Source organism: Castanea sativa, chromosome 6 (genome assembly GCF_040712315.1).
Source record: "Castanea sativa cultivar Marrone di Chiusa Pesio chromosome 6, ASM4071231v1".
Taxonomy (NCBI): Eukaryota; Viridiplantae; Streptophyta; class Magnoliopsida; order Fagales; family Fagaceae; genus Castanea; species Castanea sativa.
This window is the reverse complement of record NC_134018.1, coordinates 18,025,524-18,038,740: the sequence shown is the minus strand read 5'-3', so window position 1 is coordinate 18,038,740 and position 13,217 is coordinate 18,025,524. Positions and strand designations below refer to the sequence as shown.

Below are 13,217 nucleotides of genomic sequence, written 5' to 3'. Positions count from 1 at the left end.
ATATACATTAAAGTTTGATTGTTTACTTATTTTTACATTGGTCTCTTTTATGAATATCATATCATTGTTAAGCAATACACATTCTAGGAAATATCATAATTTATTTTAAAAAGCCGTTTATTTTGGACATAAATTGTTAAAAAATAGGTCTAAGCATTCAAAATTTATGCTAATTTGATACTTTGACTTCACATTTTTCACACTTATGAATGTTTCTCACACATGTCTACAATTTTAAATTTATGTTTTTAACACTACTATAACCAGATTATCTTGGCATATACTTTACTATTTGATTTCAAAAAAAATTTACTCATTACAGAATGCTCAACTATTCATCTTCAATTAATTTGCATACAGTGTTATATAAATGTCTCAATAGTTTCCCTAAAGCTCACAACAAACAATTAAACCAATATTGTCTTAATTTTATTTTTTTATTTTTACCAAAAAAAAGGTTTTAAAAAAATGGTTCGGGTTGTGTAGGGTTGCGAGTCGGATCAGGTTGACCCGCAAAAAACATGGGTCGAGTCACGGGTCAAAAAAAGGGGTTTGGGTCAGGAATTTTTCAGGTCGGGTTGGGTCGGTTCAGAAAATTCTGGCCCATTTTGCCATGTCTACTTACACCTAGATTTGAACTGACCAATAGGCCCAATGGGTCTGTAGTGGACCAAGAACCCAAAAAAAAAAAAAAAAAAAACTCCAAAACTTGTGTGGAGATTCTAATGGCCTTTTCATGGCCCATCATTTTGGGGCCACTATTACAGCCCTTTAAATATTTAAGTATTATGGGCTGAAGCCCACTAACCCTTCCCTCCAATCCAATTTCCAATTCACCGAGTTAACTCGCAGCATAAGAAAACCCTAACTCACGCTCTCAATAGGTTCACAGAAAATCCCAATCCGCGAGTCAAATCGGACAGACAAGGTGAGTCACACTTCTCCAATGTCTTCCAGAACCTTTTGCATGAAATTGTAGTCCATTTTTGACTAATTTCTTTATCCAAATTTTGGGTCTGAAACTCGAAAATTTAATGCAAGTATTGTGTTTGACATTTTGCGTGGCCGTAGTCTGAATTCTCAGTGTGAGTGACAATAACTTGAATTTTGCTGGGTTTGACCCATTGCTTTGGTTAAATACAAAAATGGGTTTTTGAAGAAAATACTTACTCTCTTTCCATTTGCTATTTAGTTTGTATGTTTTTGGCAAAGTTGGTAAATTCTATGATGTGGGTTTTTGGTGAAATGTCTGAAAATGGAATACCCATTTGATAATTTTTGGCTTAGGATATATATGGGCAGTATTGAAGAGATATGTGTGGCTGTGTTCCTGTTGGGTTTGTAAGGTCAACTTTTTGAATTGGGTTAGAAAGTAGGTTGGTTAGTGAATCTGGGCAGGATAATGGATACCCCAGATTCAGGTAGTGTGGTTTCGAAGCGGTCGTTGAGAAAGAAAGCGGGTTTGCGGAATTATGATGAGAATTTGATGGATGAGCTCATTGAGAAGCATTTGGGTGGTGCTTTCAAGAAGAGGAATAGAACGAAGGCGGATTTGGAGAAAGAGACGGAAACTGAGGCAATGATTGCGCTGTCTCTTGGGTTCCCAATTGATGCGCTGCTTGAGGAGGAGATTCAAGCTAGGGTGGTGAGTGAATTGGGTGGGAAGGAGCAGAATGATTATATTGTTGTGAGGAATCATATACTAGCAAGGTGGAGGGATAATGTGCGGGTGTGGCTTTCGAAAGGACATGTTAAAGAAACTGTGAGTAGTGAGTATGAACATTTGATATGTTCAGCTTATGATTTTCTTTTGTTCAATGGGTATATTAATTTTGGGGTTTCTCCTACATTTATCTCTCATATGCCAGGGGAGGCAACAGAAGGGTCTGTGATAATTGTTGGTGCAGGACTTGCTGGGTTAGCAGCAGCAAGGCAGCTGTTGTCATTTGGGTTCAAAGTGATTGTTCTAGAAGGTAGAAATCGTTCTGGTGGAAGAGTTTATACTCAAAAGATGGATCAGGGTGGTAAATTTGCTGCTGTGGACCTTGGTGGTAGTGTTATTACTGGTATCCATGCTAATCCTCTAGGAGTTTTGGCCAGGCAACTTTCTATACCACTTCATAAGGTCAGAGATAACTGCCCTTTGTTCAAGCCTGATGGAAACCCTGTTGATAAGGTAATTGATTCCAATGTTGAAATCATTTTTAATAAGTTGCTCGATAAAGTTACTGAACTGAGACAAATTATGGGTGGATTTGCAAATGATATTTCCCTGGGTTCAGTTTTGGAAACACTTAGGCAATTGTATGCTGTGGCTAAAAGTACGGAGGAGAGGCAACTTCTTGATTGGCATCTTGCAAATTTGGAATATGCTAATGCTGGATGTCTATCAGAACTGTCAGCTGCCTATTGGGATCAGGATGATCCTTATGAAATGGGTGGGGACCACTGCTTTCTTGCTGGAGGTAATTGGAGATTGATAAAAGCATTATGTGAAGGAGTGCCTATACTCTATGGAAAGACTGTCAATACTATTAGATATGGAAATGAAGGCATTGAGGTGATAGCTGGGGACCAAAAGTTTCAGGCAGATATGGTCCTGTGCACTGTACCTCTTGGAGTTCTAAAGAAAAGAACTATCAGATTTGAACCAGAATTACCACAAAGAAAGCTGGCAGCCATTGAGAGGTTGGGATTTGGGCTGCTGAATAAAGTTGCAATGGTATTTCCACATGTTTTCTGGGGAGAAGACATAGACACATTTGGATGTCTAAGTGAACACAGTGATACACGTGGAGAGTTTTTTTTGTTTTACAGTTATCATACTGTTTCTGGGGGTCCAGTACTTGTTGCACTGGTGGCTGGAGAAGCTGCACAAATATTTGAGTCCACAGATCCATCCATTTTGCTCCATCGCGTTCTAAGAATCCTAAGAGGTATGATTTTTCTTAAATTGACAAAAATTGTAAGATTTCTTGTTTTTCACTGTCTTCCTTTCCAAAGCTTGATTGAGTCTAGCTTCTTCTTAGTATTTACATTTCTCTTTACAGGTATATTTAGTCCTAAAGGTATTGATGTACCTAATCCAATACAAACAATATGTACAAGGTGGGGCAGTGATCCCCTTTCCTATGGTTCATACTCTCATGTTAGAGTACAGTCATCTGGAAGTGATTATGATATACTTGCAGAAAGCTTGGGTAATCAGCTGTTCTTTGCTGGTGAGGCCACAAATAGGCAATATCCAGCCAGCATGCATGGTGCCTTCTTGAGTGGCTTAAGAGAAGCTTCACGCATTTATCGAGCCACCAGGGGCCGCCAAAATAATCTGAGGAAACTCACGCAGAGGAATGTTGGACCTAGCAGTGATTTGCTGTTAGATCTCTTCAAGAAGCCTGATCTAGTGTTAGGAAACTTTTCCTTTATATTTGATCCTTCAACAGAAGACCCAAAATCAATGGGGCTCATGAGAATCACTTTGGGGAGTGGGGAAAACAGTTATACAGAGGAATCAGCAAACAACTGCCTTCATTCCTCAAACCTACCATTGCAGCTTTATACAGTTATATCTCGTGAGCAGGCACAGGAGCTGCAACTGATGACCGAAGGGGATGAAAGTAGGTTGTTGTATTTAATGAAAAATCTTGGACTAAAACCGATGGGCCTTGGTGCCTTAGCAAATGTTGGTAGTTCCTTGACAGCTAGCATTGCAAGTGCAAGAAGAGGCCGGGGCAGGAATCGCATGTCTGCTGGACCACAACACATTGTGTAGAGGAGATGATATTAGTTTCAATGCATTAACCTCAGGTGTTCTGCATGCTGGCATAAAGTCTCTTGATGTATGCACTTGTTTCATAAAAGGGACGTGCATGCCTTCTGCTTGCCAGGTGCACGCATCTGTATATAATCTGATCAAGTTGTTCATGCATTGTCTTCAAGAGAGACCAAATTCTTGGTGTTTGACTAGAGAATCCCCTCCTTTTTGTGTAGAACATTTTTTAAGTCTGACAGTGATCAACTTGATAACTAACCAGAGAGCCATCAATCATGTAGCTGTGAAATTTTCAGTAGGTCAAGACTGTAGGAGTAGCTTTTCTTAATTGCAGATGAAGTCTGATCTCTATGTGAATAGCAGATGCCAAATTTTGTACGATGGGATCCTTTGGCCTGCTAATGCATTAGGTATATACACACATGGCTTTTTGTTTTCCTTTTTCCTCTCTTTTTCCTCTTTTTCCTTCCCTTTCTTATTTTTGGATTTTGAACATGTTCCTTTCAGCATTAATGGTATCTTCCATTTTCCTCTCCTCTACTCTTCCCTCATCTTTCTCTATCCAAACATAGGATAAGATACAATATATTTTCTCACATCCTCATGATGTGTAGAGGCAGTGCAACACTTACGTCTAAACATTTGATGATTGTTTATTTTCTTTTTCTCGCATTCTTGATCCCCTCCTTTTTGAGTAGGGAAGAATGAACAAGATCTTATAATTTAGTTCGACATGGCTTGGCATTGTTTCTTGTTTAATAGGTCTAAAAATTTGAAGATTTTTTATCTTCTTCTTCTTCTTTCTTCCCTGTTTTTTTAACTTACAATAATTGGGGGTGGGGATGTGAGCTCAAAGGGAACTGGGTAATATCATTAGGTTCTCTTGGAGAACTAGTCTAGTATATCATTATGTGCTATTTTCATAATTTTGATGGTACTCTGGGGGCTTTTCAACCACGTCTTGTAGAAACATGTTAATAGGTGGCCTTAACTTCACCAAGATCATTTCCTGTTGGAATATAACTTTGGTTCATGAAACTTGGAATGCATCTAAGTCATTGGTTCTTAGGTAACCTTTCAAAGGTTCTTGTTTTTCAGTGGTTTTTTTTTTTTTTTGGCTGAATAAAAAAAAGAATGGAGGTTTTTGGTGTGGATTCATTGACCCTAGCCATGTGACGATAATGAGTAATATCACGTGTACTATTATGCCTTAATGATATTATTTTCATGTGCACAACACATTCATTGAAACGTCATTATTGAAACCGGTCAACTCCTGTCAAACACATAAAGCAATACGATTTTTTATTCTAGATTTTAATTTATTGGGTTGTGCAGTGTTTGTGGATAGCACTAACAATAATCAGATATAGCTAATTGGTGACGATGGTGGATCGTTGTCAAATTCTATCATGTTGAAGTTGAACCCTTGCACATCTATATAGGCAATGAGATACAATTCAAATTTTTTTGGTCAAAGATACTGTTCAAAATTGAAATTCCGAGAAAAAGGATTCACCGATTCAGAACTATTAGGTTTTAAAAACTACACAGGTAATCTGTTTAAAGGAAGACTGTTCTTAAAATATATATGTATATGTCATCTTAAAAGGATTTTGGGATCTTAGATGTGGCATTTATGGGCCCTTTGGGCTGATTGGAATAAATTTTTTCTTTTTTTCTTTTTTTACAAAAAAATAAAAATAAAACTGCTTTTCATGTAAAAATATAAAAGGCAAACCTGAAAAAGTGTGTGCCTGAGTGTTTTTTGGTTCTCAGTTTACTCAAGAAATATTTCCGAGAATATTTTCAAATAATTCCAAATTATTTTGGTCACATAAACCCCAATTTGGTTTGCAAAGCTAAAGCAAATTACCATTTTATCTTTCAAACAAAAACATAATTGAAGGATTATAAGATTCAACTCAACAATGGGATTGTAAATATTAAGTTCTATTGAAAACTTCAAATGGGTCCAGAAGGATAAAATGATAACACATCCACCATGAAAGGCAGACCTTATTCTAGGAAGCTGCTAAGAAAGAAAGAAAAGCAAACGAAAAGTTGACAGTCTTACAACAGCCATTCAGACAGAAAGTTTTGAGGTCTCAAACTTTCTTTAATCTTGATCAAATAAGTAAAGGCAAGAAAGGATATGATTCTGGGGACTAGGCCTAAGGTTCTCCATGCTCCATGAAGTCAACACAAGTGCGACAGTCACAGTCCCAAAAGCGGCACCTGGTGCACCCAAAACACACACAAGAAGTGCAGCCCCTGCATGGTGAAGAACGAGGACAGCCCCTGCAGATTTTGCGACACTCACGCTCTTCTTCATCATCACAGGATATTCTGAAACAAGAATCAAGAAAACACATTTGTTAACAGAAAATAGGCACATTTAAGTGTAGCAGAATATATTAGCTTTATATTTAGTCCATGTTTTTCATCAAGGGATGTGCTTATTTCAATCAGGTCCAAATCATTTGAATACTCAATTTATGTCTATTTTAACAAAAGTTTTGTTTGAGAAATAATAGCTCTTTGATGCATTAGCTTTCCGTTCAAATTTTGTCTTCATATATTGTTGTAACTGTCAGACAATTATCATAAGGACAAGTCAATTACCACATATACTCATTAATAAGATTTAGTGTCATAGCCTGCCTAAGATTAACTAAGAGAACCGCTCTTAATTTGGGATAAAAATCCTCTGTTCCACTTTTAATGTTCCACTTTATGTTTCATCGGTCATAACTTGTCATCTATCCAATCTTTTTTTCTTATCATTTTAAAATTTTAATTATTTTATAAGAAAAAATAAATAAATCTTTGACAAGTTATGAATTATGATTGATGGAATATAAAGTGGAACACTCAAAATGAAACAGAGAATTTTTATTCTTTAATTTGCTTCTGCCGTTGCCTCTAGTTTAACTGGCTAGGTAAACATGACATAATATTTGGAAAGTTCATTAACTAGTTTCGTTCCAATTAACAGAAAGAAAGAGTAATAGGGGGAAAAATCAAGGCTAGTATTGAATCCGGCCACCCTGAAGTAAGAGGGGAAAGGAAGTATTATTTAAAGGCTTTGATGAACTCAACAGACAACAGCTTTGCATTAATGAAACACATACTTATATGCTTCTTAGAATGGAGTGCTCCAACTCAAACAAAAACCTGATTGATGTATATATTCTTGCCACAATGTATCTGACACTTTCATAATTTCTTTGTTCAAAGTCTTCGTAGGGAATACAAGACTTGTATATCTTGAATCTTATCAATGATTGTCAAATTTGTTTATCTTCTACTAAAATAACATGATAAATTAGTAGTCTCCTCAAAATGTTCAGTTGAAAGAAAATGGTAGATTTATCTATTTATAACATCCCTATTTGATATCAAATTATATCAAGGATCCAGATCTACAAATGTAATCAGATTAGAATTATTGGTTCATATTCTATATGGACCATGGATTAACATTCCTATTTAGATTGAAAAAAGCTAGTTTGGACAGAAAACTATTGAAGGATCAATGCTTAATGAGGCACCAACTATGAAATATGGTTGCCATTGATGCAAGGAGACCTGAGCTACAAGATCAGTTTCCCAGCAGGGTAGATTACTAGATTTTATATATATTCTTAAGCTTTTTTCATCAGAAATTGCAGTATATAATCTTATTTTTCTGAATAACTCAGATTAAATCAAGTAAAAGAAACTTACTTATCATAAGGCCAGTCAGTACACTTCCAGTTTTTGTTAGCCAACGCATCATGATATGTTCGGCAACCCACTTGATCACGGAGAAGAAACCTGCGCAGCTTCTTACAATCTGAACAACTAATGAACTCATCGCGATGAAATTGTTTGGGGCGGCTAAGGACCATATTTGTTGAATGTTTGTAGTATGATATCAGAACAGTCTTTGAGAGAGCCACCTTCTTATCATTAATGATAACCCAAATGTGTTTCTTCCAATTCTTAACCCCTTCCCTTCCGCTGTGTTTCTCGAAAGCATAGGGAGTCAAATTCACTGCTCATCACAATAGCACTAATATCACATCTAATATTCAATATGTACAAGATACAAACCTGCAATCCCACATCCATGATGGATTGTGCTCATGTCCTCTTAAAGTTTAACTTCAAATTTTAAGAAACCTTAAATTCCTCTAACAGTCTTAGCAATTAGAGTTAGATGGATATTTTATTCCCCCCCTCCACTTAAGAATTAGATAATATCAAGTTCCTTAGTTATATAAAAATGAGTTTGAAATTCAACAAGATAATGCATTCCTTATTGGCAGTCTATAAGGTATTATAGTGTCTTCTGCATTAAAGTGTTGAACTCTTAAAAGGAAAAGGAATAATAGAACAACTTTGGTTTAGTGTAAATACTAAATATAACTCAAAGAAACAAAGCTTAATTATGATAACTTTATTGTAGAAAGATGAAGAAAAATGTAGGAACTTCTTAAACAGCATAAAATATCCTACATTTTAGTTCTTTTGAAGCACTAAGCTTCTCAAACTTTAATGTGACTTCAATGTGTGGTTTTTATGTCTTTAATGCTTTACATCCATCTCATGTTATATGCCATAATCAATTTGTAAGTACACAATTCATGATTGGAATATTATCACTAAAGAGCTTCACCTAAAGTTGGTTTCACTAGAAATAAATAATCTACCAAATTAACTAATATGTAAAATATACTGCAGAACATTAGTAATAGTATTGCATTAATACACATTCAGATACAGAGCTCCATATCAGAAACAAATTTATTACCTATTGGCCATAACCATTCAGGAAAAATGAAAAAGTTAAAGAATGAGACTTGCCTTGCTTGCATTTCTCACTGCAGGTGCAGGTGATCTTAAAATGGCCAAAGGAACTAATCCTAAGCTTGCCGATATAATCACCATACTTCTTGTTTGTGCACCCACATGTGACCTCAATATAGTTTGGCCCTCTCTCAAGCTCACTGATATTGTTCAACTCTTCCTCAGTGAACCTGATCACACCTCCCCCTTCATCCCTAGCCACAAACCTCCTTACAGTACGCTTTACTGTGACACAAACCAAAAGAGGAAAAAAAAAGTTTTCAGAGTGGTCATAAAAGAAAATCAACCAAACCCCATAGGATACCAAGTAGATTTTTGTAGTGACACAAAGATATGTAGTGGCCAGTGGGAATTTTTGGAACAATGTTTTTATGTGTCTTAGAACTTATTTGAGAACCTTTGTCTATGGATATTAAATCCAGATGCATAAAGAAGCTGAAATGCAGTCATCAGGACACAGTAAACAAGTATGCACTAATAAAGTCAATATCGAAAAGATGATTGAGAGAACCATGGGAGAATATGAGTAGTGGTGCTATTTGCATTGCATGATCTGAAAAGATAAATGGTACAATTTTTAATACGGATCTGATTAATGTGATACACTACTGGTTTGTATGGATAAAGGAATTTAAAGAGAAGGGTTTTGATTTCAATATTTAGTTTAATTGAGTTGAATGAAGTATGAAATAATACAATTTTCTATTGATGCATTTTATGAAAGGATTTTTGAGTTGTATTAATATGTGAATTTTGTAAATGACTAGGTGTAAAATGTGATTTCAAATACATGGTATCATAAGTCTTTTTATTCGAGCAAAATGTCCAAAGCTCATATCATCATGTGTTTTTTAATTTTTATCAAACAGTACAAGCAATCGTTCTTCACATCCATTGATTTTAATTTCTCAAATCCAAACATTACCTACTATTAGAAGCTTTGCATTTCTACTTCAACCCATTTTCCTCTTAGATCTTCCACCCATTTTGACTTTTAACTTCCTCATTTTGGAAAAAATTATATTTTTAACCCTATAATTTAGAAATCTATTTAAATTGAGCCTTATAATCATATACAATATATTAAAGTCAAAGTACAAGCAAAATTCAAATTAATTTTTAATTATAGTCTAACTTTGTGTCAAGTGTCCATTAATATATGTATATTTTTTTAAAATTCTGGTGCTAAGTAATTCATCCATAATACTCAACCCAAAAATCGAGATAACAACTTCAATCATCTAAGTAAGACCACTTCGTTATCACTACTATTAAATATTTTCATACGTAAACACAAGTTACAAGTTAATTTTATTAATTACAAATAAAAACCATATAGTATAAGGGAATTTCAAATTAAAATTCTATCATTTCAAAAATTACATATTAAACTATAAACTTTTAAATATGTTTCAATTCCAACCCTCTCTTCACACTCTATCACAGCCAACAAGGCTCAGGATTGGAAATGAATCGACTTAGAAGTGTTGGATTTAATTTGTAATTATAAAACTGAATGATTTCATTTGAAATTCCCTAAACAATAAGGTTTAATTTGAGCTACCTTGCACATAAAATATTTAATTTCAAATGGGAGGATTTAGAGTTGAGACAAAGTTCAACTCAAAGATCCATCTATAAAGATACCAAAATAAATTATCACTAGCTTGTAACATGTGTTTACGCATGAAAATATTTAAATTAGCGATAATGAGGTGATATTACCAAGATGAATGAATTGATCATCTCAACTTTTGCGCTAAATATTATGAATAGGTTACTTGATACCAAAATTAAAAATAATAAATTAATTGGACACGTGATGCAAAATTAGATAACAATTAAAACTAATTTTAATTTTAATTGTTGTTCCACTTTAATATAATACATATTAATCCAAAAGTTAAACTTTTTTTTATATAGAGAATTTCAACCTATAGCGTTCGTTTCTGATGATAGCTTTTTTATCATCAAACTAAGACACTAATCAGTTTAATCCAAAAGTTTAAATTGATAAAACAAAAGGGAAATATTGGTTTATATACTCAAATATTATGATAATACCCTCTTTAGAATTATGAGTTCCTTGCTTTATCACAATTTCCAATAACTATGTCTATAACTGATATGTCTCACCACCCCACCATATATTTGTTGAATGTCCAAAAATGTAATGCAATACCATAATTAGCACTTCTAAGAGTTCCTGCGATGACATGACGAATGCAAATTCTGGACTACACTCTAAGTTATAACTTTAAATTATATATATGCGTATCAGTAAGATTTTATTAACAAGGAGATAATCAATGTACAAGAGTAAAGCCTAAATCTCAGCAAAGCAAAACGAGACAGGGCACTGCTAAAACAAAACATTAATCAAAAACAAGTTGAAACAACTTCTACGTGCTTTAATAAAATAAATAATTATAAAAATAAACTTAAATTAAAAAATAGGAATAGACTCAACCAAACTAATAAGCCACTAGGCTTGAACAACAAGCATATATATATATTTGACACACTCAATTTGCTGGAAAATTAACTATGAAGTTGTTTGAGTAAAAAATAGAGGGCGGAATAAATTGAACCATTCTTTTTATATAAAAACAAATGAAAAAAAAATTGAAACCTAATAATCCATCTCGTACCCATACTCATACTCATTTAAAAATTTTAAACCAATCTTATTAGGGTCAAATCGGATCTAGAAATCCAATCCATTGCCATCCTTACGGCATAAAGTAAATCTTTAGTACAAACCATATAAATTAAATTGGGTGAGCTGCAACCATTTGATCATCCTAATATTCTTTTAAGAATACTAAGTATTTTTAAACACACGCACATGAGAAAAAGGGAGAAGGTTTTAAAGAAACTAATAGTGGTGTATATCCAAAAAGGCTTAACTTCTGGATACACAGTACATGTTTTAAACCTCTTTAACTCACACTCATTTTTCAATGTGAGATTAACCTACTATTTTTTCTTTTGAGAATACTAGGTATTTTTAAACACACACACACACACACATAGGGAGAATGGAGAAGGGAGAAGGTCTTAAAGAAACTAACAGTGGTGTATATCTAAAATGATCTAACTTTTGAATACACAGTAGAAGCTTTAAACCTTTTTAACTTACACTCATTTTTCAATATGAGTATGAGTTAAAAAAGTTTAAAGTCTATGTTGTGTATCCAAGAGTTAAAATCATCCTAATATTTTATATTCCTAAATATATACGTATGTGTATATATATACACACACATGCTGTTGTCTACACCTACGTAATATGTTGGACCAAATATAATTATTCCTCATCTTTTTTTTTTCTTTTTAATTTTCCCTGTTATATTTCGTTCAACTCGTAAAGATATATTGTGTCTGAATTCTGAAATAGAAATCCAAAAAACCTGAATGTAAGATCCGGATTTATGTCTGCTCAACAAAAAAAAAAATCTCGCTTATAAGCTAGCATATCTTTTTTTTTTTTTTTATATAGAATCAATGGGATAGTATATCTAATCTAAATCAATTAATTGAAAAGGTGGGTGGGTTCTTCTAATTTACAGATGTTTAATTAAGATCAACTAATAATATAATTATCTTGATCTATAGTTAACATATGGAAAAATAGCAAATAACTAGAGATTTGAAAAAGAAAAAAATTAAAAGATCTTCAATACGCTTTTTTTTTTTTTCTTCTTTTTTAAAGATCTTTAATACGGTAATTAAGTGACTGTCTAAGACAAAAAGATTCATAATTTCTCACACACAAAGAATCATATTTTATAGTTGTAAGCTCAATAAGGAAAATTCACATTGCATGTAGTTTTTCAAGTGGTTATAGAGTTCGTGATTTGTTGTTGTTGTTGTTTTTTTTTTTTTTAATATCAAAGGTCAAAATCATGAACTTGATCTTTGGCTAAGAGCATTATAACTTAATAGCATTTATCTATTCTTTTTTATGAGGATAATAAAAGTTTAAAACTTTAAATTTCCTTTTTCCCATTGTTGTAACTATTGAATTTTTTTAATTAAAAAAAAAAAAAGCAAAACAAAAGACTCAATACCTTTGTTTTCATCAAAATGCATGCACTAGATCTTGAAATCCAACAACAATAACAAAAATAAATAAATAATAAAATGGAGACTTACTTCGGGCCATATTCAGCAAATCTGGGCTGCTTCTGAGAATATCCTTAATCTATCTTGAGATTAGGCTTGAAGTGGCCTAACCTATCAATATTCCTTTTCTCTCTTTGTCCTTGATGCTTGACCTACTTATTGGATTCTCACAATACTCAATATGAGTGCAGAGAAGAACTAAAATCCTCTTAAATAAGACTAACAATAAATTTTTACATATAAAGTAAATCTTCAAAGTTTTGAATAATTTTCTCTTAATTAACCAGGATACAACTATATTTATTCAGTTTCTTCTGCATGAACTCCAAATGGTACAAGGAGGTTAATAGGCAAAAGAGTGATATTGTTCGACTGCATTACATAAGTAGGTGAATCATATACGTGGCCGACTCATAGTTGTTAAACAATTGCTTACATAAAAAGAAATCATGATGATGAACAA

The 13,217-nt window shown here is 33.5% G+C and overlaps 2 protein-coding genes across 3 annotated transcripts; one reads left to right on the top strand and one right to left on the bottom strand.

Moving 5' to 3' along the window:
- Positions 1–832: 832 nt before the first annotated feature.
- Positions 833–4,308, top strand: LOC142641539 (lysine-specific histone demethylase 1 homolog 2-like). Of its 2 annotated transcripts, XM_075815978.1 has the most exons (3): positions 873–928; positions 1,288–2,936; positions 3,051–4,308. In XM_075815978.1, exons 2-3 carry the CDS (start codon positions 1,403–1,405, stop codon positions 3,770–3,772), a joined length of 2,256 nt encoding a protein of 751 aa, XP_075672093.1. In that variant the 5' UTR covers positions 873–928; positions 1,288–1,402; the 3' UTR covers positions 3,773–4,308. The 2 variants fall into 2 exon arrangements, with proteins under 2 accessions (XP_075672092.1, XP_075672093.1); XM_075815977.1 differs by having other exon boundaries at positions 833–2,936.
- Positions 4,309–5,905: 1,597 nt separating this feature from the next.
- Positions 5,906–12,794, bottom strand: LOC142639564 (protein ULTRAPETALA 2-like). Its single transcript, XM_075813724.1, has 4 exons — positions 12,785–12,794; positions 8,624–8,851; positions 7,502–7,811; positions 5,906–6,121 (listed from the first exon to the last, which is right to left on the bottom strand). Exons 1-4 carry the CDS (start codon positions 12,792–12,794, stop codon positions 5,947–5,949), a joined length of 723 nt encoding a protein of 240 aa, XP_075669839.1. The 3' UTR covers positions 5,906–5,946.
- Between the last annotated feature and the right edge of the window lie 423 nt (positions 12,795–13,217).